The sequence below is a fragment of the Meleagris gallopavo genome, chromosome 1 (genome assembly GCF_905368555.1).
Source record: "Meleagris gallopavo chromosome 1, MGAL_WU_HG_1.1, whole genome shotgun sequence".
Taxonomy (NCBI): Eukaryota; Metazoa; Chordata; class Aves; order Galliformes; family Phasianidae; genus Meleagris; species Meleagris gallopavo.
Window position 1 is genome coordinate 127067422 of NC_139404.1, and position 26189 is coordinate 127093610.

Genomic DNA, 26189 nt, shown 5'->3' on the forward strand with positions numbered 1-26189 from the left:
TCTGAAGAATTTGACAAATGTTCCAGCTGATGTTCATGGTGTGTTTTCCTCCCGCAGGAGGAAGTGACAGCAGCAGTGGGCTTTCCTGAGATGGTATCTTGAGAAAAAGGGAAGTCTCCTGAATAATTTCTTGCTATAGTCTTTGAGACATTCTCCTGTGCTTATCTCTACAGCTTCTCAGCCCAAATGATGCTGCATGCAATTAACATGCATTAAAGGGAAGGTAAGATTTGAAAAAACAAAGATGAATAGTCTGCTATTTTAACTGTATACATTTAAAATGTATTTATTTGACCTATGTTTTTTTATTTCATTGTTCCTTAGTCAATGCCAACATTATGTACTATCACATATGGGGACTTCAGAAAATATGAATCTGTAGCCTTAAACTATGTGTAACTGTCAGATATTTCTTCATGATTCAACTAGTTCTTGTGATGCTTTTTAATTTGAATTTCAGCTTAAAAATGAACATTTTATTTCTTAATGATTGAATTTGTCCTCTAAATTCTGCACAATGTATATTTCAGGAATACCCGAGATTGCCTTTTTGGTTGATTTAACATTTTTTTTCAAAGAAAATATAAAAAAAAAGTTCTTACTTAGATCTTATTTTTATTTTAGAAGTAGTCAAATAATCAGACCCACAAGTGTTTCAAAAATTTATTTCTTCAAATGCATAGCCAGAGCAAACCTCTATACTTCAGGAAATTCTCCATTCTCTTGAACTTTTAAAATTATCTATTTTTCCATACATCTGTAGGCTAAGTTTTGCTCAGATGGGTTTTGCTACTTCCATTTTCTTGTCCTGTCTACTTTCCAGATTCACCAAATGTGTTTTGCACATTTTCTACAGTCTCTGCAGCTGTTCTGGTGTGTGGCAGGTAGATTGCCATGCGTTACTTCCCCTGTACATAACTCTAGTAACCCACTATTGTAGAACAAAGACATTGCTTGGCAGTAACCATCTGGCGTTGGTGATACCTGGAATCCAACAAAACAAAAAAAAGTAGTTAAGCAAAAGAGAGTAACAACAAAAGGTGCTAGTTATAAGAGTAGTATTTTTTTTTAATTATTAAGGATACTTTCATCTCCCAGGCAACAAACAGGACCGAGGAAACAGTCAAAGTTGCAGGAGAGGAGATTTAGATTAGACATAAGAAAAACTTTTTCTGTCAGAGAGTGGTCAGGCACTGGAATGGCCTGCCAGGGAGGTGGTGGAGTCGCTGTCCCTGGCAGTGTTCAAGAGGCGTCTGGATGAGGAGCTGCGAGATATGGTTTAGTAGCTTGTGGTAGTAATGGCAATGGGAGGATGGTTGGACTAGATGATCTTGTAGGTCCTTTCCAACCTTGTGATTCTATCATTCTATGATTCTGTGATAATAAAAGAGGTTTGTTGTGGGATTTTTTGACAGATAACTATTTAGAAAACAATCTGACTTTGTTGATTTTTGGTTATTTTTTATATAATTTACATTACTCACGTAGTTTCTATCCTATTAAAACAGCTGAACTGTGTTATTATATTTGCCTAGTATCTATTTCTCCAGAGTGAGCCTTTAAAATACAAAAAGTCAGGCTGTGAATTTTATTTTGCATCTCCTGGACTGAATTTTGGCACCATATGCTGACATAAAGCTGTTTGTAATTAAAACAACACTAGAAGGACACTGTTTTCTCTGTTTATGTTTGAGAAAAAATATTCTGTGATCCTGCTCATCTGAATGGACATTAATGAAAACATGCTTGCTTTGACAAGTAGTGGATCTAAAAGCCTTTTATCTTTGGATGCCTTTTAATTCCATTTTGATCACCTGTAGTGTTTTCCCTCTGCTGTATTCTGGGGACCAATTCATTGACTATTTCATGAAAATGAGTGCATATACGTCTATGGAGCCATACAGCATGCATCTCAGGATCGTGAAGGAGCTGGCTGACCTGGCTGCCAAGCTGCTCTCCATTGTATTTGAAAAATTGTGGCTGTCAGGCAAAGTTCCTGGTGACCGGAAAAAAAGGAAATACTAATCTCATATTCAAAGAAGGGAGAAAGGAAAACCTGAGGAAGAAACTCAGGCCTGTGAGCCTCACCTCTGTGCCTGGGAAGATCATGGAGCCGATTCTTCTGGAAGAGATGTTAAGGCATGTGTGAGGTGATCTGAAACAGCTAATATGGCTTTACCAAGGGTAGATCGTGCCAGATCTATCTGATAGCCTTCAATGATGGAATGATGGTATCGGTGGACAAAGGACATTATCTACCTGGATTTGTGCACCTCATCCATATATCTAAATTAGAGACATATGAATTTGAAGGCTGGACTACTAGACAAAGAATTGATTGGATGGTCACAGCTAGAAGATTTTGGTCAATGGCACTATGTCCAAGTGGGGGCTGGTCACAAGTGGTATTCCCCAGGGATTCGTCTTGGGACCAGTGCTCTTCAACATTTTTATCAACAGCATAGATGGTGGGATTGAGTGCAACCTCAGCAAGTTTACTAATCACAGCAAACTGAGTGGTGCAATTGACAGATATAGAAGGGAGTAATACTGTCCAGAGGGACCTGGACATACTCATGAAGTGGGCACAAAAGAACATAAGGAGGTTTAACAAGGACAATTGTAAGGTGTTGCACTTGGGTTGAGAAAGTTCCAGATGTGAGTACAGACTCGGGAAAGAACTCATTGAAAGCAGCTCTGTGGAGAAGGACTTGGGAATCTTGGTCAAAAAGGGGACAAAAAGCTGGACGTGAGCCAGCATTGCGTGCTTGCAGCCTGAAAGACCAACAGTATCCTGGGCTGCATCAAAAGAAGATCAGCCAACAGGGAGAGGGAGGGGATTTTTCCCCTCTATTCTGTCCTTGTGAGGCCCTATCTGGAATAATGTGTCCAAACCTGGGAGCCGCAAGTACAGGAAGGATGTAGAGCTGTTGAAGGAGGTCCAGATGAGGGCCATGAAGAGATGATCAAAGGGCTGGAGCACCTCTTATATGAAGCAAGGTTTAGGGAACAGGGCTTATTTAGCCTGGAGAAGGCTCCCATGAGACCTCATTGTGGCCTTCTGGTACATGAAGATAGCTTACAAGCCAGGGGGACCAACTTCTTACACAGTCTGATAGTGATGGAACAAGGAGGAATGGTTTTAAACTAAGAGAGGGGAAATTCAGATTGGATGTTTGGAAGAAATTTTTTGCTCAGAGGGTAGTGAGGCACTGGAACAGGTTGTCCAGAGAGGTAGTGGATGCCTCATCTCTGGAGGCATTCAAGCCAAACTGGTTGAGATCCTGGGCAACTTGATCTGCTGGTTGGCAACCCTGTCAATGGCAGGGGGTTGGAGCTTGATGATCTTTAAGGTCCCCTCAAACCTAAGCCATGCTATGATACTTTGATTGTGCATAAACATAAGACATGACCTGTGGGGTCATATAATCCACAACTTTGGCCAACTCCTGCATCTACAGTTGCTGTATTAGAGATGTTATAGCATTTCTTCCTATCAAGCTTTTTAGTCCCTTTCCACAGACCTGCACTCCACGAGTTTACTTTGCCTTGTTCTCAGCCTTCTGATACTGTCTTCCATTACACCTCCCGTGGCAGCAGATTGCCAGAGTTCACTGTGCTCTGAGCAGAGGATTGCCTTCAGTGCCTTCAATGTTGTACAAAAGGAACTCCTAGGAGCAAGTTGATCTCTGGGAAACAGCAGTGCTTTTTCCTGAAATGCCCTTTTTTGACTCAAACTGATAGTTGCCTTTTAAATAATCATTCAGGCTTAGAAACCTTCCTTCTCTGCCACTGTTTCCTCTATCTCTCTGAGTTCAGTCAGTTATATTGCCTCACAGATTATTTCTATTTTTGTTCCTAACACTGACAACATTTCCTTATTTAAGATTTATTTTGTTCCTTTTCCTATTTTAAGTCTTTTCACTTATATTTTCCACAACTGTCATGATACTCACAGCTACAAATATTTCAGATGTAACTTTTTAGTGTTTTTCACCCCATTTTCCTCTTTCTACTGACTAAAGTACATAAATGTTCCTAGGAATACTTTTGATTGCTTTAGTGTGAGTTTGGTTGTAAACAAAAGTGAGAACCTGAGAACAATACGATTCATTGAATTACTTGTTGTTTACCACATTGTACCAAAATAGCATTATAAATGTACCTATATGTGCATATGTATGTGTATATGTGTATGTATACATTTCCAGGTAACTTCACTGTGTGAACATATAAACTTTTTTGGAGTGTGCTAAACATTCACACATTTTCCTCTACACAGCCTTACCTCCTTTTAGTCAATTTATCAAGAACACTGTGATAGACAGTTGCTAGAAGGCCTTCCGCTGTATGTTTTTAGTACTGAAAAACATAAAACTCAAGATAAATGAGTTAGTTGGTGAATGAAAGACTCTGATCATAGAGACTTGTTCATTCTGTAGAGAACTGTCTGCAAAGTCATCTTACATCAAGCCTTTCAATAAATATTTAGCTGTCTGAGCAATTTATATATCTTTCTAAAATCAACTTTCACCAATGCACAATCTGCTTACTGTATCCCAAACTTAGCAAAAACAATCTTCCCAATATTCACTTTTAAGAATGTAATGATTAATCTCTCCTCTCCTCAGATAGTTGCAGTTGCTTGGAACAGGTAGCATGAATTACAACCCAGAAGTGACAGTTGGCTTGTTGCTATTAGAGGCTAGGTCACACACAAATAGAGCTTCTGGTTTTGTACCTATCCAAAGTTATGTCAGGTGATTCCCACTCAAACTATCAGGCACTATCAATAGTAGGCAGTGACCAACAAGACTCATTAACTATGTTTCATTTCATGCTTATTTCCTAGACTTCTGACATCACTTCAGTGGCTAAGTGACGGTGTCATATTATTTCACAGATGAAAAATGAAAACATCGTGTTCTAAGTGAGCCAAACTTGGAACTAAATTCTCCGTTTCTACAAGTCTGTGACCCTAAGCACTTAATATGACACGTGTTATATATGTACCTGTTGTGTTGATGCTAAGCTTTTTCCAACATAAGACACTGTTTTCCACTGGTTTGGCAAGAAGACAACCAGATGTAGTGGGTAAGTAAAAAATTAGGTAATGTTTCATCCCATGCTAGCAATCCCAGTTATCTGATCAGATCTTCTTGTCAAGTTTCTTTCTACAACCAATAGGAAAATTGTCCAAGGCAGGTAAGAGTGAATTACCTAACATTTTGGGAGATGTAGATGGGTAAACATGAATCTCACTATTAAAGTCACTCATATTATTGAATGTGGCCACCTATTCTATGTGAGAACAGAGCTCCCAGGGGGAGCTGATGAGTGTGCAGGCCTTACTGGGAGACAAATTCTTTGTGTATGCAGCAAGGGATCACTTTTCCTCTCAGTAATGTCATTCTAATTGCAGATGAACTTCGGCTACATAATGAGCTGCAGGTTATCAAGAAAGAGTCACAAGTTATTCTGTGCTGGAACAACAACCTGACAAAAGAAGAGACAGAGAAGTACAGTGTGAAGTATATTCTGAGTTACACATTCTTTGATACATTTCAGGAAAGGAAAGTAAGTTGTTCAATGGTTACATGTAGTTTCAGAGAAATCACACATTACTTCATTTGGTAGATAAATTTGCATAATTTGCCTTTCAGTCATTGCTACTGTCTGTCTTAATGTAATTCCTTCTTCCTCTTTTTAGGAAAGACTACAGGAAAATAAAAAAAGGATACGTCTTGAGCTACATACTGGTTTTAAAGCTAAAGTTAAAACACAAGTTTTTGTGAAAGAAACAGAAGACCTAATTAAGGAGAGCGGGTGGACAGAATGTACATACAGGTCTCCTCCAGGTCAGCTATTTCCTGCATGTCATTAAGACATATAAGCATTCCTTGTAATGTTCTGTCTTATTTGGATAGTTTCTAAAAGCTAATTATTATCTTATACCATATTTTTAAAATATCCATTTAAGAGAACAACATATAGCATCTTAGAATACCAGTAATTATTTAAGACATGTTCAGGTTCACCTCAGCTGAGTGAGATATCAGAATGTTATTCCAAGTCTCCATCTTCCCTAACTGCTAACTCTGTTGAAGATTGCCTTTTGTATTATCTGGTTCCAGGAAATATTAGAAAAGTAGAAGAATTCTTCAGCTAGCATTCCAGACATTTTTTTTCTCTTCAACTGTATTAGTAAGGCTTTTGGTTGTAGTGTCAGAAGTGCTTCTCAGTTATTATTGCCCTAAAAGTCCATTTGCTTCACCCAGTACTTATCCGCCCCTCTAAAGATAAGGATACAAGACAGGTTTTAAAGGCATCCATTGTGTTCCAGAAAATCTAAGTAACAGAAACGGCACACTTTCTTTTTTCTCCTTTCTTTGTTGCAGTATATATTCAGAATCTTTCATGCATCATATATAATATTTCTTTTTTCAATTGCACCTGGCATATTAAAGCAGAAGATCCTGCAGATGTCCAGTATTTTTTTTCATACAGGTAAGGATCTTGTGCAAAATTAGTAAATTAGTATGAAACTATTGTTTGTTTCTTTTAGAACACTAAATCTGTCATACCTTGTCTAAAATCTATTATATCTTGATCTAAAAGACTCATATTTCCTTCCCACAGACAGACAGAAGAATATTTTGAATGCCAGCAATATATAAAAAATGCAAGGAATAAAAATATTGGATGCCACATGAAAGATGTATCTTTCCAACCACTAAGGAAAATAATTTTAAACATATCTGTAGTAGATCTGAGAAATAATTCAAGAAGACTGTCTTATTATAAAGGTTTTACACCTCAGAAAATAGGTAAGTATTGTCTATTACTGCCTATTATGAAAAACTTGTTTATTGGTTATTTCACTGATCTGGAATCAAGGAAACAAAAGAGAGAAAGAGAGAAGTGTGACAAAATTAGAATATTATTTCCAACTTGCTATACATTTATATCCCTGGGAATTTTACACAAAGACTAAAAAAAAAAAAAAGAGAGATTGTGACTCAAATGCCTTTAGATTTATTCTTTGAAGTAATATCATTGTTTATCTATAATTGCCCTTTAGAAAATAACAGGATATTGTGAGAAAATGTTTTAAAGATTTAATTCCATGTAATTTGAAAAGCATTATACAATTCTTTCCTCCAGTTTTTCCTTTTGCTATCATTTCTTTCTCTTATTGTCCTGAGGAAAACAAGTTAACGTGGAGTCTAAACACACATCCATCATTAATAACTGTATTTGAGAATATGTGTTTGAGAATGTGTTTGAGAATGTGTTATGAAACATTAAAAACATCTCTATTTATTTATGAAGCCATTTTCAGTTAAAAATATTTTGACAGTGATTTTTAACTACTGACAGCAGAATGATTATATGCATTTATTTTTCCTAACTTCTCTGTGATGCTTGAATTAATCTCGTTAGTAAGAAATTCTCCTGAGCTTTAGCACAGATTGCAGAATCAAATATGTTTCAAATTATGAATGTATTGATCATATTCCAGACTTGTAAAACAGGAATCAGGATAACTCAGGTGAAAGCAAAAACTCAGTCAAATTTATCAAAATGTCTTCTGAGCTAGATTTGATTTACTGTGTTTTTATACATTAGAATTACTGGCTTTACCTTAGTATTTACACTGCAGTCAAAAGTAGTTAAAAGCAGTATGTTGTGTTTTAGCAAATTAAAATATCTTCATGAAAATCTTTTTTTCAGGGAAAAAAAAAAAAAATTGAGGAGGGAAGAACAAATCTGCGGGAGGACTGCTATGTTTCATAGCCTACCTGGTTAAGCCAGCAGCAGTCCCAGTGCCAAGCAGGAACCCATCTTACTTCTAAAATACATTGCAAAAGTTTCATGGCCTGCAGCAAACTTACCCTCAGCTTACAGGGCAACTTGGTCCTAGCTGTCTAAATGTCTGAATCATAGAGTGTTTAAGGTTGGAAAAGACCTCTCAGATCATCTTGTCCAAACCTTTGTGCACTCACAACAGGATGATATCCTCTGGGAAAAATATCTCAGAGGTGAAAAATATGTCTTTATCACTTTGGAGGTTGAACACAGAGATGATGTTGCTTACCTTCCTCACCTTTCATGGCTTGTGGTGCACCTTGATCCCTAAGGTGAATTCTGGTCACTGCCAGTAGGGTCAGATTTGGGGGCAGGCAGAACAGAACAACTTTACAAGACTATACAAGTTGGTATAAATGCTTTTGTTGACTTTATGGAGAACTCTCATTGCTCCAAAATAAGACTCCTGTAGATGGGAAAAGCAAAATAAAAGCCAAAAAGGGAACCTCAGCATGACATACCTTCCTGTAGAGCAAGACAGGGCAATGTAGCCACAGCTGCAGGAAAACTCAGCACCACACTGCAGCCGTGCAACTAGCCCAGTCCCACAGCTTTGTGGTGAACACATCTCTGCTGGTAGGGCTGATTAGAGAACTGCAACTGTGGTTTGTCCCTTTGTGGCAATGCAACATCAGCTGAGAGGGGTTCCTGCTGCCTGAACACCCTGCACACACCTGTACCCAGATCAGTGCCTCAGTGGACTCCATGATAGAAAGTGGCTGTGGACTTGCTTATCTACAACAAATGCTAGAACCTAAAAATGCAAAAATGTCTCTTGCTTCTAAACCAGTTCACCTTCCCTCTCCAAAAAAAACACATGGCTACTGTACAGCTTGCACTTTGTGATGGGGACACGGAGGTGGTGGTGGAATTGTTTGAGTTGGAAGGGACTCTTATATGTCACCTAGTCCGACCCTCCTGTAATGAACAGGGAAACAGCTGTATCAGGGTGCTCAAAGCCCTATCCAGCCTAATCTTGAATGACCCCAGGGATGGGGCATCTACCACCTCTCCTGGCAACCTGTGCTAGTGCCTCACCACACTTATTATAAAAACTTCTTCCTTATATTTAGTACCATTTTCTCCTCTTTTAGTTTGAAACCATTCTCTTTGTCCTGTCACAACACAGCCTGCTAAAGAGTCTGTCCCTTTTTCTTACAGCCCCCCTTTAGATATTGAAAGGCCATTCTCAGGTGTCCCCATACCCTCCTTTTCTCTAGGCTGAACAGCCTCCACTCTCATAGCCTGTCCTCATAAGGGAAGTGTTCCATTCCTTGGATCATTTTTGTGGTACTCCTCTGGATACATTCCAAGAGGTCATGTCCCTTTTTCATCTCCTAAGCTTGCATTGCTCCAAAGGGAAAACATTCCTCTATAGCAAGTTTTCTTCTGCTCATTTGCAAGAAGAAATAGATATTATAGGCATGTGTAACAAACCTGACAATGTGAATAAGACCTGCCACTAGTTGCCATCCCTTCAGTGTCCCATCAATGAGAGCTCTAACTCCATTATAATTTTATAATAATTTTCAACATTATATCACTGGGCTCATAGACAGACTTGGGGTATCCCACGAGACACAGTGGAAATACTGAGAAGAAAAAAATCTTTCCCTTTATTTTGAGGCAGAAATGAATGCTGTTCAGTGAGTGACACTTTTAAAGAAAATGTCTCATCCACTGAGTATTTTCTTTGCAAGTGGTAACTCCATAATAGTCAATTGTGTGTTTCAAGGGCTGATGCACCTAAATATGAGAAACAACACAAAGTGCACAAACCTCTCTGTACTCATTTTCAGAGAAACTGAACCCACCGATCAACGTCTCCGTTTCCCTTGAAAACAGAAGTGTTAAACTTCACTGGAAACCCCCGCCTACCATTGGTTCAGGAGAAAAAAAGTGCTTTAAGTATCAAGTGAAAATAACAGACAGTAAGGTAATCATATTTTTGGTAATACACTTACTCCACATAGCATAATTTCTATAAAAATAGGCATCCCTTGTGTTTAAAGAAATTAAAATTCAAACAAACTTTGAAGAAATCCCAAGGTCTTTCATAAATAATCCAAAATTTTTTGTCTTTCTCAACAAAAGAGAAAAACAACATATTTTATGACTTTTTCAGATTTATGCTTGCATTCAAGTGAGCTTTTTTGTTTGCTTTGTTTTTCATTAATTTGACTGTTACATTAACATCACTTAGATTTCTGACCTTTTATTATTAATAAAACATGCTAACTTGTGAATACTGAGAAATAAAAGTAATGGTAGAAATCTTTTTTTTTTTAAGAGAGGTAATGTTCAACCTGAAGAATATTAAAAAGTGTTCAAGTTCATTTTTTCTGTATCTTTTCTGTCCAAAGATAGGACTTTAATGTTTAATTTTTTTTTTCCCCTTCAGGAAAAAAATGGATCATTACTGTTGGACTGTAAAGATACTATGTGTTTTGCCAGAAAGATGCTGGCCAATACATACTGGGCAGATTCCAGCTTACCATGTTTGATCTGGAATTGAAGTTATCTTATTCTCTCCAGAAATAATATAGAGATTTATTTACACTTTTCCTTATATAAATATGCTCAGATCTTTTCAGAGTTGTTCAGAAGGAAGTTAAAGATTTTAAAATGTTATTATACCTGCAGTATTTGTTTGATGAAGAGCATTATTCCAACTAAAGAAGATATTTCTTTTGCTAAGTGTTTCCTGAGATGATTCTATGAAACAAAAAAAATTAAATCTAAAGCATGTACTGATTGAAACCAAAAGACATTAAAAGTAAAAATATTTACATGAATTAAAGATGGTGATTAGGGATGGATTGGAGCACCTAACTTATGAGGTACAGCTCAGAGAGCTGGAACTTTTCCTCCTGGAGATGAGGAGGCTGAGGGAGGTCTCATCAGGGTACATAAATACCTGAAGGGATGGTGCAAAGAGGACACATCCAGGCTGTTCTCTGTGATGCCTAGTGCCAGGACAAGAGGCGTTGGGCACAAACTGGCACACAGGAGCTCCCTCTGAATGTCAGGAGCTCTCCTGTGCTGTGCAGGTGACGGAGCAGCAGCACAGGTTGCCCAGAGGCTGTGGGGTCTCCTCCTTGGGGAGCTCCAGCAGCCGCCTGGACATGGTTCAGGGCACCCTGCTCTGGGTGGCCATGGTGGAGCAGGGGCTGGGCCTGAAGGACCCACAGGGCCCTGCCTGCCTCAGCCATCCTGAGACTCTTTGAAATTACTTTTTTTTTTTTTTTTTTTTTCAGCTGAATGTGAATATGATTCTATAGTACACAGAACATTTTGAATCTATTTTTGTCTGAATAGCATCTCTTCCTTCTTGATGTCCCACATGAATTTTGAGATAACATGTAAAAGCAGCTTGTTAGAAAAATGCTTGTAGATATATTAAAGCATTCTCTTTTTTAGACAGAAACTTTAAAAAAGCTTGATTTGAAATGTAGCTGCATAACCCTGCATTTTAGCAGGAAATTAATAAATTGTAGAAAGACAGTATTGATTAAAGCATGTGATTTTCTACCATAGAAATAGAACTATGTCATCTCTCAATGTACTCCTCAAAACTAAAATATATTTGCTAATTTAGATTGCAATATTAATTTGTTCCTGAAATTTGCAATCAGGCTTTAGCCTTGCAAAGATTTCCTCTCATACTTAATTCATGCCTTATTCAGTGAATAATTCATGTGAAATGCATGTGAATCCTTGCAGGATTGTGGTTACAATTTACATGTCAATATTGTTATATCTACATACAGAACTAAAATAATCATTCCTGTTATTTGCATATATTATATATATTTAATCGTGTATCAGCAGCTTCTTTTAACAGTAAAAAATAGAACAGTGTTGTAGCTTAGCTTATGGAGCATGGTACAAGTATGGTGGCAGTACCAGCTGGCAGTTTAAAATTATAGAGCAGTAAGAGTTGAAATGTTTTCACACAGCTTCTTATTTACACTCACAAAGAGTAGAAAGCACTTAACTGAACATATGACACTGAGAAGTTCAGATGTGTATTTGAATGTGAATTTTTGGAGCCTTTGGTGTTTTTGTTCAAGCTCTCTTGTGAGCTGTGTTTTCCTCGAAACACCTGTATCTTTGCTAACATGCCTGGGCTTAAGGTATGTTTGAGGAGAATCAGCATCAAAGCTAGTAACAATTAAAAGAGCAGTTATGTAGCCAAGGGGTACAAAATGAGAAGACAAAGGTAAGGAAAAAAACAGTGTTGTTACAGGCGGAATAGGAGGGAGGGGAATGGAGCATGATTGAGGTTCTGTGTTAATTGTTATTAGGGTTTCTACAAGCAGGGTTATGGATATTTGTTGACAGACACTTAAGAGGATGATCAAAATATACAAGTCTGTATTTATTATGAATACCAAAGGAAGTTACTGTGAATACTTATATTAATAATACTGTAATACAAAGAGACAAAGCTTAAAATTAGGGAGTAAAGTCTACAGATATATGCAAGTAGTACAGAAAACAAGATTTGAATTTGAAATGATGAAATCTGAAATCAACAAGTCAAAATTCAGCAATAAGGAAAATACTATTGTTAGGAAGTAAAGGTCAAGTATGCAAAATCCAAATGAGGAATTGATGCGTAAGCAGAAATGCAGAAGAAAAAAGGTCTGTGGATTACAGTGAGCCACAAACTGAGTCAATAATTCCATGTTGTTACATAAAGGTCAAAAGCTGTTAAAGTGCATATGACAGGCATGTCATATGTAAGACGTAGATTGTGACTCATTCTTTTAGATACTAAGTTTGACTCCAGTTTTTGTAGGGTTTTGTAGATGGTCTGAACTGTTATGAACACATCTTGAGTATTTTTTATCTTTTGAAGTGGCATACTTTGATTTGTAGGCACAGTTAAAGATGTTTCAAGATAGTCACTAAAGTAATAGACAATCTTTAGCATTAGACATCTGAAAACTGTTTTTTTCTACCAGAAAACCAAAAGCAACATACTACCCCCACAAAAACCTTAGAACTTATAGTTTCATTGTTATTGTATTCACCCTACACTTGGAGCAAGAAAAAAATTAAAGGAGAATCAGTGATTTCAGATACTTACCATTTGACCAAAGCTGATACATTCTTCCATCTTATCAGTTCCAGCCTCTTCTTGATTTTCTAAGTTTTAATACATGCTATCAAAAAGACAGATTGTGCCTGAGTATAAACATTTTTTCTGAAAATCTTTTTCCACTCGATTTGAGATATAAATAATAGTATTTGACATTCCTAGACTCGTATCTGTTTTAACTGCAAAATGAAATCACAAAAAGTAACCCCTGAAAACTATCTTCATAGATTGTAGATGTCACTGAAGAGAAATATGAGTATCTGCTTCTTAGACCGGCAAAAAAATGTACCGCACAAGTGAGGGCCAAGAAAGAGGTATGCATAACAAACAAAATTTGGAGTGATTGGAGTGAACCAGTGATTATTTATGGTGGTAAGTTATCCTATATTTACCATTTGTAACTTCTGTCACCATATATGTTAGTATCACTCAGCATATATAATTTCTGTTCTCCTCTTTGCTGCATCACTGTACTGTAGCAGTACAAAGAGATCCATGCCATGCACCAGGTCTTGCAGCTCTACATGCTGTGGGGAAACAGAGTCCTTGAATTAACGGGTTGTATTTCCTTGGTCCTTAGTTTAGCACAGGGCAGATCTCTTAAGGTACCTCTAGAAGGCAAAAATGGCACACAACACCTTCCTGCCTTTTCTGCAATGGACATCTTTACAAATGATTTCAGCTGGAGTTTGTAAGCCAGGAAACTCATGAATGTCATAATATTCATTAAATCACAGTCCTTAGGAACTAAATCTAACATTTTTATTACTGTATCAAGTGAATATAATCTGGAATACTGTGTCCAGTTCTGGGCCTCTCAGTTCAAAGACAGGAAACTGCAGGAGAGAGTCCAGCACAGAGCCGCAAAGATGATTAAAGGAGTGGATCATCTCCCTTACGAAGAAAGGCTGAGGGAGCTGGGTCTCTTTAGCTTGGAGGAGACTAAGGGGTGACCTCATTAATGTTTATAAAAATATGTAAAGGATGGGGATGTCAGGAGGATGGAGCCAGGCTTTTCTCAGTGACATCCAGTGGTAGGCTAAGGGGCAATGGGTGCAAGCTGGAAAACAGAAGGTTCCATATAAATATGAGAAAAAACTTCTTCATGGTGAGGATAACAGAACACTGGAATGGGCTGCCCAGAGAGGTTGTGGGGCCTCCTTCTCTGGAACCATCCAAAACCCCCCTGGATGCTTTCTTGTGTGACCTGATCTAGGTGTTCCTGCTCTGGCAGGGGGATTGGACCAGATGATCTTTCAAGGTTCTGTCCATTTCCTGACATTCTGTGATTCTGTGACTAATTTCTCATCTGACAGAGATAAGAAGTGGTTAAGCTCTAATTCAAGTACATGTGCTCTGACTCCCACCGTTTGCTTTAGTATAAATTAAACAATAGCCATGTTTTTTCCTTCACCTCCTATGACTAGATTTTAATTTGTATGCTAACAAGGGAAACTGGTACTTTCCATGGTTAAAATAATGCCTCCACGTACAGTTGCTTCATGATGTCAGGTAGGGTAAAAGGGAAGCAGTAGAGTTGGATGGATAACACTCAATATTTAGGTAGAAAAAGTGGTGCACAGACTTGTCCCTGAACAACAGCACGCAAAAATGTTCAATGCTATTGCTAATAAAACAATACAATATAAATATTTAATGCAACAGACTATGCATTTTGGAATATGCCTTTCTGATCCATTAAGATTCAGGTATGTGCTTATCTGAAGAGACAGGAAATGTAATGGCAGGCATTGCTATTTTTGCAATGGATTGAATGTAAATTCAGTAATAGAGTTTATAGAATATTGCCTGCCTACTCCGTCAGATACCTCACCACATCCCACTGTTCTGTTGGCACCTCTCAGCTACCATCTCTGTTGGATTAGATTCACTCACTTCATTTCAGAAGACTTCATTTCTGAAATGCTTGGAGAGAGGAGCTCCATCTGCTCATTGTGATGAAGGAGAGGATGCACTTCTGTCCATCAGAGATTTGAACTGTTCATCAGAAATTTTTATTTCTTCTCACTAAATAGAAAATGAGACTTGGTCAGTAGCATGGCCAGCAGATGTCTACCTTGCACTTATGTCAGACTGGGCACCTTTGAGCTCAAGTGTAGACAGTGGAGGGAGGCGAAATTTGAAGAGCTTTTCCTTGTGAGGAGATGTAGATTCTCATTCCCTGCCAGCCCCTCATCAGAAGAAGGAAATGGACCTAGGCAGTCACTCATCCTAATTCCAGCCTACAAAACCTTGCTTTCAGCAGCTGCAACTGTCCTTCAACTGTTTTCAACACCGCTGCTTTCCCAACTTCCTCAACAGCTGTTGTTGAGGTTAACAATCACAACTTGTTTTCTCTACTTCAGGAAAGATTCTGGTAGACACGACTGCCATTGCTTATAATAAGTCATATCTCCAAGTGTTTGGTGCAGAAAGTTGATTTGCCTCTGGAGCATGTAACTCTGCACAAGTTCATGTAATACAGCAATTTCCCTTCTTCCTTCCTGTATTTGGAGAGGATCAGTGGCTTTTGTAATATGAATCTATGGAGTATATTACATTGAGGCATCACAGATTCGGGCAAGTTTTTAAACAACTCCTTTGATGCTTAGAGAGGATTTATCTGTCTGTTTTATTTTGTATTCAGCTGAAATGACTTTGGCTGTTTTTAACTGGGAAAATATATCATAAATGGATATTATGAAGTGTACTTTAATACTGCCTAGACTTTTTTAAAAGACTGCTATTAGTAGTATAATTCATGGTAATTTCATGGAAGACTCATACCTAATTTTTTAGACACAGTGATTATAAAAGATTGAGACATTCTGTGGAGTAAACTGAAAGGGAAAAAAAAAAACAACAAAAAACTTCCATGGGTATTTTTATTTCAGAATGTGTCAGTTTTTCTGCTGAAAGTCTTGAAAAAACGTGAACTGACCTGCTTTTTATTTTTTTTTTTTATTTCACGTGACACTCCAATGTTTCATCTAAAAAATACATTTCTTTAAGAATGCATTTTTCAGAGACATTTCATTCTCCATTTTAAAAAGCTGATACATCAAAATGAAATAACATAATTCAAAACATAACTAAGATATTTGTTCTGAAATGTTCCTTTGACATGAAAAGAATTTGTTAATTTTCTCATGGGAAACATATTCATTTTCCACCAGAATTAGCATATGCCCTTGAAAAATAAGACAATTTAAACTGAACTGTTCAGTATAGAAACTTTCCGCTAAAAGAAAAATGTTTGATCAGCTTTATTCATACATAGAAACTTGAAATAATTGGTCTAATTTTTGGAGCTTCTGAGCATTCATAGATCACTTTGAAGTTAGTAGCAATTCAGAGGTGTTCTGAATTCTGCAGACCAAGCCAATTGTTTGGTTCAATTTACTGTTGTATGTGACTGAGTTTAAGCATTTGCATATGAAAAACAAACAAACAAAAAAACCCATCCAAAACAAAACCCCAAAGCATAAAATAACCTAACTAAAAGAACGCGTGCTTTTTGTCTTCCAACTTTCTGAAACAAAGAAAGAAAGCAAGAAGACCAAACCTCTTTGTGGTTTGGCTGACACAGAGACCATTGCTTTCTCTTGTCTTGAGTGTGTACATCAGAAAGGATTACCAGCAGAACAATCACCTCAAAATGGAGTATTAATGCTTAATGGTCCAGAAATTGTTCAGAACATATTTTCTGAGCAGTGAACCTGAAAGACAAAGGAAAAACTTCCTTTTCTGCTTAAAGTGAATGGAGAATATCTTTGTATCTCAGTAGAACATAAAGATTTTCCTGCTCAGAGGCCTGAGAGCTTTTTTTCTTTTCACATTAATTTTGTGGAATTTCATATTTTTGTTTAAACCACAAATGAGTTCAAACCATTTTGTTTGAATTTTATCTATATTGGCCATAAAATCATTCTGACCTAGGACTACTAACATTTCAAGAGCTGTTCTTTCCTGTTTTTCTTCTTCAAAGTACTTAGTTCAAAGCCATGGTTCTGAAGCCAGGTCATCAACAAAAACACAATTTGAAAAAAAAAAAGAAACCCCAGAACATTTTTGATTGGGTTATTCCAGAGGAAGGAATACAAAGTACAAAACAGTAATATTTTCTGAATGGTATAAATATGTCTTTCAGAATGTTTGCTTGCATTTCTTTAGGTAAGTCTAATGCAAAAAATATGTTGCTTCTTGATTCAAAGAGTTTTTATTATTTTTTTTGACAAAAAGATTTTACTTTCATTTTGTCTTAAACCAGTTACAGCTGTGAAGGGGTGAACAGGCAGCGGCAGAGGTCTGGTGGTGTGTGGAGATGAGAGGTGGCAACAGCAGGAATCCAGAAGCAGCTTGGGCAGCAGCAGGAGTGTCAGCAACAGACAGACAGACAGACAGACAGACAGAAAAGCATGATATTCAGGCTGGATGAAAGCAAGCTGTCAAAGGACCAACCATGCCCAGCATAGGAGAGCAGAAATCTGGGGAAAGGAGCAAATGGAATCCACTGGTCCAGGGGAAGATGAGGAAAGTGTGGGATCAAGGTAGCAGCAAGGCTGAGGGCTAAAAGGAGAAGGAAAGAACAGAAGTCAGAAGGCCCAGTTTCCCCTAAAAAGCTTGGTGAAAAGATTCTTTAAATCTGTAGCAGCCCAGGAATGATGAAATATTTATGAGTCATTAATATATAATTCATCGATTTATGAACTACCCTTTCCCATATTATTAACATTATCATTTCTTCTTTTTAAGAAGAAACTGTGGACAGCATATTGCTAAGCCTCACATTGTTCAGCCTTCTGATTTTCCTTGGAAGTTTGTTGATATGTGCGTGTAGAAGGTAATACACATTTCTGACAGATAATACAATTTTTTGGTGTAAGAGAGATCTTTTCAAATGAATTATTACTTACAAAAAGCAGTTAATAGAGCAGTAACAGCTACTGCTTTATCAGAGGTGTGCAGTAGTACACCGTTACTGAGCACCTCATAGATTCCATCACTGTCCCTGGAGCTCCAGTCTCATAAGATGCTCTCAGCTGTATCTCTGCCACTAGCTTGACTGCTCCTCTCAGTGTGATTTTGCCCCATGGTTTTATGGATTCTGCATTCTGAGCTACCAACACTAATCACACCAAAGATGAATTGCATTTCCCATGTTGCCCAACTTCATTTCATAATTCATGGGCATTGCCTAGAGCATTTCTCTCCTCTAACTCAGACAGCTTACAAGAAATAAGTAAAAAAATGAAAGTCAGGCTGACAGAAGTAATTTGCTTTGCTGTACCATTAGTGTCCCTACACCCACCATAAATTAATGCAACCAAAAGACTCCATATCATTGCTTTTCTGCTCAGCTACTTATATTTCCTACTGGTATAGCAGAGAAGGCTTTCTTGAACTGGAAAAAGAATAAATCAGGATGAGCTGATAACTCAAGATGCCTTAGTATTTGGAAGGTGTGATACAAAATGGAAGCAGTGTTAGAAGTAAATTAATTAATTAATTGAAAACCAAATAAGGTTCCTGGTTAGGATAAAAGAAGTTACTATACACTTTATTTTAGCAAAGAAGAACTCAAGGAACTCTGGATGTGAAACTGTTAAAATACAGTACAAAATGCTTTCATTGGCACAAGGAAAGCAATTAAAACCCACCTGCATCTAAACATAAAACAGTATTCTGGTCAAATAATAAGGAGTGACTCTGGTCTCAAGAAACCAGTTCAGATGGTAGATTTCTTTTGTGGTAAATTTACATAGTACTGAAAGCCAACATGTAACCCTTTGTTATAGTGCAAAATGTTTTCATGGTTCTGTGCAGACCTCACTCTTGCTCAACTTGAATTGTGCTTGATTTCAGTATAGGAATTAAAAAACATTTCTGACACTATGCCTGCCCCCCCCCCTCTGTGTTTCTTCCTTTGATTATTACATTTTATAGGTAGTATTTTTATTTATGAAAACAGGATCATTTTTCCGGCTATAAGCATGGTTGCATGCCACAGGCTCTTGTTTTTGTTGAAATTCAAATGCAGGTACATATCCACACAATCCTTTTAAAACTCTAGCAAGTTAAAACTGGTGAAGTGAAAGAGGAGCTAGGAAAAATGCTGAGCAAAATGTCTGTGATGAAACAAAAAGGGGTAGTATAGCTTTAGAAATAGAAGATGTTTGTCTAATGCTAACATTTAATTCATGTTATTTTTTGCCACCTACAATCTTCACTGAAGTGTTCAAGACACCTTTCTAGTCAGTGGAAAGAGCTCTGGAGTATCTCTGGAGGCTATTAGGCAGCTCCTGACCACCTAAATTTAGATGTATTACATTCACACCGAATCTTTCACTCAGACCACAGACTGTGCTCCATTTGAATGGATGTTTCCTCTCCATATTTAAGTTTCTTACTCACTTAAATTGCTACCCGATGTCTGTTTCAGATGAATTTATTGCAAAGTATTATTGAATAAGTATTACTGAATAATTTGTTCCTGCAGATATTCTAGAGTTGTGTGTCTGTATCACTCTCTTGTAGGTATAGATTCCTGGAAGTTATAACCATGCCCTTTCCAGATCCTACAGATAAAGTTACGACTTGGTTAGCTACAGATGAAACTCACCATCAGGTAGAATGTCTTTTTTCTCTTGCTACAATGATATGCATAATATTACCTGCAATCAGAGTAGCATAACATTTGATTTGAAGCAGTGTGTTTGTGGAGATTACAGGATAATGATTTTCTTAGAAAGGATAATCTCCTCAGGAGATTACTACCTTAACTGTGTCTCAGAGAGAAAGTGTTTCAGCATTTCCACACTCAATGGTCCACTCTTCTAAGTAGTAATCATGACTTCTTCCAGAATAATTGGTTCTACAGTCTTATAGGTATAAGAATGTGGGAAAGTCATGAAAGAGAAGTTCTTTGTGGAGAAGTGCAAGTCACCGGCTGTTATGTAGTAAGCACGCACATTTAGAGAAAATAAGAGGAAGCTCAGCAATACATGAAATGCAAGCTCCCACAACAGTGCCCGTGCTGCAAGATAAAATCATTTACAGAAATTTTATTTTGAAAAATATGATACGTGACAGGAAATTCAGATTCTGACTTATCTCTTAGCAAGTTACAAAACAAATTACAAATTAGCAAGTTACAAATTGACTGGACAAAACAGAAAATACATATTTCCAATATTTGTGTGATTTACTTAATACAGTTCCATGGCTAACATATTCAATGCTTCTTCTTGCTGCATGTGATTGTGTGAACTAGAAGAAAAAATGTTCTGGTCAGGCAGTAGTCTATATTATTACAAATCCAGTGAAGTTACACAATGAGCTGCTCTCCAGAAGACACAGCAAGATTTTCTTACGTGGTCCTACTATAGCACATGATGAAAAGATGAAGGTGTGCCCAAACAGTGTTTTCCGGAGAGATGTAAATAAAAAAGAAAACTGTTATGAGGATTTTTTTCATCCTATGTATTTAAAACATTTCTTGAAGAGCCTTTGAAAAGCCTTCACTTTTCTTTACCTTACTTAACTCTGTTGCTGTACTTACACTACAATATCTGAACTTCTTCTGCAAGTGCATTCACTATTGTGACTGACAGTTGCCAATGAGAGCTACACCTCCCCTCCCAGGGGAATAAGAATGTGCCTTTCAGTGTTGTTTTATTGTTTTTTTCTAAATGCATGTATGTAGCTGCAAACTCTGACAGCAACGATGGGCCATCAAAATTCATGAATCACAACTACAATTTTGAGGCAAAGGGAGTGAGTTTTTTTGTTTTGTTTGCTTTTACCTTCTTACAGACAAATTTATGGAGAAGCTGGTGTGTATATGCTGCATAATGACATCGCAAAATGATGAGATTGATGGCATGTGTTTTGAACTTTCACCTGGAGTTCATTCTACAAGCCTTGGGTTGGCTCCCAGGAGTATTCTGTACCCCTCTTACTTTACAGTCATCTTCTCAGAAAAGAAAAATCCAATAGAGCTCCAGAATTGTACTAAAGTTATATTCTATTCTCAAGATTTGATCATTTCTTTGACACTTCTGTCCAAAAATATCTGACTAAATTTGAGCTAAAGGTGCCATATTTGTTGCCTCCTCTGTGCAAAAATCCTTTGGTACCCTTTTCACCAGTAAGTCATTGATAATTACTCCTGTGGCTTTTGATTACAGATTACTGGAATGTAAAAACAAAATTATCATTAAACACATACTCCGTATCTGCCAGCAATCTACAACTGCATTCATTACTATTCAGGTGTCCATTTTTATTCCCTGTATAGATCGAAAATTGCAGCAATCAATGACCACAAAAAATATATATTTAAATGTCACTAACAGAGGAAGAAGACAGTTCTGTTCCCTATTACAAAACACCACATACACCTTTGACAGGAAAACCTCAGCATAACTGTAATTATTGTCTAGATGATTATTGTAAGTGACTAAGATGACTGTTGATGGCACTTCTAGGAAAGAGAAATTGAATAAAACATATGGAGTAGATTAGTATCTCTAATATTGCTGACACCGCAGAAATTTTGGCTTTGGACATACCATAAGAGTTAAGAAGATTGGGAAAAATGGTGCTGCAATAAGCTGTTTTATCCATCACATAAATTTAACATTGGAAAGCTGGATTATTACTTTGACATAAACTCTTGGTCAATATCCTGCAAGGCAATAAGCAAAAAAAGATAGGGTTCATAACAATGAAGTAAATGTGCTTATGAGCACCTTTTAGAGGGAGAGAGTAACTAATGTGATTTCTGTATCACGGTAATCATTATGGTAGAAGTAATCAGTACTAATCCCAGATACATCAAACATATAGCATGCTTTTAATAAAATTCAGACAGAATATCGAACATAGATGCACATTATGCAATTTTTTTTCCAAACAGAGACAAAATTCAGTGCAAATGGAGATGCAGTCAGAGGTCATACTGAGAATATCAGAAGATAATGGAGATGAGGACGTTCAACAACATACATATTTGAAAGAATCTGAAGACTTGTAGGAGAGTTATGCTATTTTTTTTTTTTTTTAATTTGTTATCTTCATGTAAGAGCTAACTTTCTGTTAAGTGGATTCTCACTGATCCAAGAAAGGCTGATACTGGAGTTTGTCTGATCCAAGTGGTTTGAAATGTTCTGAGTTGTGACATTGTGCAACTCTTAAAATGCGCTTTGGATCAAAGAGGTAAAGTATACTGCATTCTTTCTCTACTACTAATTTTCAGCCCAGTAAAGTACAGAAGGTCAGACAATATGACTGAGTAATTGAATCCACTTGGGTCAAGAAGGAGCTAGAGTTAGTGCTGCATTAGCTTCCAAATAACGTCCAATAGATCAATAACCTTAAGAATGGCTCTTTTGTACAAATACCACAGTACCTATTCAATATCTGATTAAAGAAATAAGACGCAGTGGAAGAAACAATCATTTCTGGAAGTTGCAGCAGAAGCTCACAATGGTTCTCTAGAGCTTCAAAAAATATCATACATTGTGCAAGTAGATATTAACAAGTTACATGTGAAAACAAAGTCTTAATATGATAGACCTATCCTTTTGCATTTAGTGAAGGGAGAAAATGTTAAACAAGGTAAAAAAGAGGTTTTTTTAACCTATTGTAATTGTTTAGATAAGTATAACTCAGAGAAGGAATTACTTTGAACTCAGCAAATACTGTTACTTATTTTTCCCTATCTTTGTGAAGAAATTTTCCTCTCTATTTCCATGAAGTAGCAATCCATCCAAGTTCATACATAAAAGTTCATTCATAGGGTAGAAAAGATGAGCCAGAGAACCACTGTCCTGTTAGCCTCATCTATGTGGCGGGGAAGATCATGGAACAGATCTTCTTGGAACCTATGCTAAGGCACATGGAAGAGAAGGAGATGATATGGAGACAACCAGCATAGCTTCACTCAGGGCAAGTCCTGCCTGAATGAACTAGCTACCTTCTATGTCAGTGTATCTGCTTTGGTGGACAAGGAGAAAGCCACTGTTGTCATCTATCTGGACTTCGGTAAGGCTTTGCTCACGGTCCACTGTAACATCCCTTTCTCCAAACTGGAAAGATATGGATTTGATGGGTGGACTGTTTGGTTTGTTGGACAAGAAACTGGTTGCAAGACTGTACTCAGAGTGAAGGTCAATGGCTCAGTGTATGGATGGAAATTGGTGATAAGTGGTGTCCCTCAGGGGTCAGTACTGGGACCAATACCTTTATCAACAACATTGATAGTGGGATCAAGTGCATCCTCAGCAAGTTTACAGATGACAAGAAGCTGTGTGGGGAAGTCTACATGCCTCAGGGATGGTATGCCAGCCAGAAACCTAGACAGGTTTGAGCAGTGGGCCCAGGTGCATTCCATATGTTTCAGTAAATTCAAGTGCAAAGTCTTGTATCTGCATCGTGGCAACCCCTGCTCTCAATACAAGTGGGGAGATGTAATGTTTGGAGCACAGCCCTGCTGAAAAGAACGTGAGGCTACTGGTGGATTGCAAGCTGGACACAAACCAGCAATGTGCCATCTTGTATCCTGGGCTGCGTCAAAAGAAGTGTGGCCAGCAGATCGAGGGAGGTGACCCTGCCCCTCTGCTCTTTGGTGAGGCCCCACCTGGAGTACAGTATTCAAATATGGAGTCCGCCACACAGGAGAGATGTGGACCTGTTAGAGCATGTCCAGAGGAAGGCCACAGAAATGATCCAAGGGATGGAACACCTCCACTACAAGGACAAACAGAGAGCTGGGGCTGTCCAGCCTGGAGAAGAGAAGGCTCTGGGGTGACCTTTCAATATTTAAAGGGGAGCTATGAGAAAAAAGGGAACAGACTCTTAACATAGAGATATCTGTTGTGATAAGACAAGAATCTTCATACTAAAGGATTTAGTTCTTCCTGGAACATGCTGCCCAGAAATGTGGGCACCCTGTCATTGGAGATGTTCAAGATCAGGCTTGCAAAGTCTCTTCACAACCTGGTCTACCTGTAGATATCCCTGTTCATTGCAGGGGATTTGGACTAGATGATCTTTAATTGTCTCTTTCAATTCAAACAATTCTAGGATTCTATTTTGAGCTATCAGAGTAGACTATTTGAACTGCTAACTGAGACAAAAGAAGGAATATAGGGCCTTGATTTTGAAAGGAAGATGTATTTCAGTAGATTTCTTCTATAGCAGAGCAAAACAAGTTAAAGATCGATTTAATTCTATAGAGGGCTTGGGAGAAACTTAAAAGATCCTTGGTTTCTGTCTCATCCCACTCAGTGTGTTTCAAGGGAAGTGAATCTTTTTCTGCCTCCTGAGTTGTGTCTTTCCTAATCAGCAAAGGTCACTACCATGATGGAGTCATCCAAGACTCAGAGAAATAATACAAATAAATTTATTGAGAGCTTTCTAATAACAACTAATAGTCTATTTGGACCTAAAATTAGCTAATTTACTAAGAACAATTTGTAAGCAAAATAGGTAAGAGTACTTTGGTGGAGAAATTATCTCTATGTTAAAAGTTCTAAGACAATATTAGACAACAGCTGCTACAAAGAATGCAAACTAAAATAATATAAAGAGAAAAGATAGAAAATGGGGAAGGAGAAACAGATGGACAGACATACAGACATATAGGTACACAGACACAGCAAGGCAAAAATGGTTCACCACTCTTCAATCCAGTGATGTTTTGTTTTTGGGGATGCTGATCTTCAGTAGTGGTGGGTTGTCTAAAGTGTGATGGTCAGTTGATGGCAATGATAAACACACATGCTTTCTTATAGTCCAGAGCTGTTCAGAGGGGTCTTTGGAGTTACAGCTTCTGGCTTTCTGGCTCTCAGCAGGAACTCTTTTGTTCCTGTCTTCCAGGCCTTACAAATTTAAATCAGCAGAGGTAAAAGAAAGCAAGGATATGCCAGCTTGTATCTTTCCTTCACAGGACACAGTGATATCATCTACTAACTTCTTGTATCAAGCTGAAAATATTTACTCCCAGGCCAAGTCTTCAGCCAGAAAACATCCTTGGAACTTCCCATATAAAAGCAAATATCTTCTGGCTCTGTCCAAAGGAATGCTTTTGAATGCAAAACTGTCCACAAAGTGTTACTGGGTGTCTCATGTTGATTTGAGAAAATGTGTACCATACCAGTCTCACGCCGTTTCCTTTCTGGTAAAATTTCTTCAAGTTCAAAATAATTTTGGTTGAATAAAATATTTAATTCCACCCAAAATATCAATTTTTGTTTTATTGCTGGGAATAACAGAAATTTTGTTTGCAGGTTTTTTTTTTTTTCTTTTTTTTTAACAGTCAGTAAATAAGTTTTGGTTCACTTGAATATTCCTTTTTTTGGCAAGATGTCTCTCTCTTCAAGGAAAAATACTGCACTCTCTCCTTTTCTATTAAGAATGGTAGAATCCATGCCTTTGAACTGCCTTGCCTAGAGAGAAGTGTCCCTGCCTATAGCAGGGAGGTTAGAACTAAATGATCTTAAATGTCCCTTCCAACTCAAACCATTATATATTTCTATGACCTCATAAGCCCAAGTTGGAATTGACTAAACAATGAAAGAACTGTTATTGATAATGTTGGTTGTAAGATCAAGTTCATAACTACAGGATTAAAACAATCAACTTGGTACCATTATTTTACCTGTCTCAGTGGGGTTTGTTTTGTTTTGTGGGGATTTTTTGAGGGGGGGGGAAGATTTTTTTTATTTTTATTTTTATTTTTTTTGTAAGAGAAGGGAAAGGTCACCATACCTATGAACATCGGTTCATGCTCTTCCCCCTGCACATCTTCGACAGATAGCTATGGAAATCAGCAGGGAGAAGAGTGGTAGATTTGAGGTACTGAACCAAATTTCAATAACAACTACTCCCATAATGACAACTCTTGTTCCTGGAGTGCAAAGGGAAAAACATCAAGCAGCATATTTCTTTCTCTCCTGGACTATTGAACATCTTCTCTGTCAGTAGTCAAGGCAGTTTATCTCATCAACTGTGGTCTAGACCCAATTTCAGAAAAAAATTGGAAGTTCTATTACTTCAGCTAAAAGTTATCTCAGGAGTCATTTGGAAAACAACTGACATGAACTTACAGATTCCTTTATTGATGAGGGTATAGAACTGGTACAAGGAAAGAATCAGAACATATGTTCACTGAGTGGGGTGGAGAAGTACCAGATATTTACCAAACACA

General features: G+C 37.5%; 1 protein-coding gene across 1 annotated transcript; it reads left to right on the forward strand.

The window, feature by feature from the left end:
* Nucleotides 1-92: 92 nt before the first annotated feature.
* On the forward strand, nucleotides 93-26189 carry LOC104916114 (interleukin-5 receptor subunit alpha-like). Its single transcript, XM_019622648.3, has 11 exons — nucleotides 93-223; nucleotides 4853-5094; nucleotides 5423-5577; nucleotides 5711-5858; nucleotides 6399-6507; nucleotides 6640-6827; nucleotides 9669-9805; nucleotides 13204-13348; nucleotides 17732-17819; nucleotides 19514-19604; nucleotides 21897-26189. Exons 2-11 carry the CDS (start codon nucleotides 4992-4994, stop codon nucleotides 22011-22013), a joined length of 1281 nt encoding a protein of 426 aa, XP_019478193.2. The 5' UTR covers nucleotides 93-223; nucleotides 4853-4991; the 3' UTR covers nucleotides 22014-26189.

Coding starts and splice junctions, on each gene's coding strand:
- LOC104916114 (XM_019622648.3), top strand. CDS start 4,992: ATGACACGTGTTATATATGTACCTGTTGTGTTGATGCTAAGCTTTTTC. Junction 9,806..13,203: donor TGAAAATAACAGACAGTAAG/GTAATCATATTT, acceptor CTATCTTCATAG/ATTGTAGATGTCACTGAAGA. Junction 13,349..17,731: donor ACCAGTGATTATTTATGGTG/GTAAGTTATCCT, acceptor CTTCTTTTTAAG/AAGAAACTGTGGACAGCATA.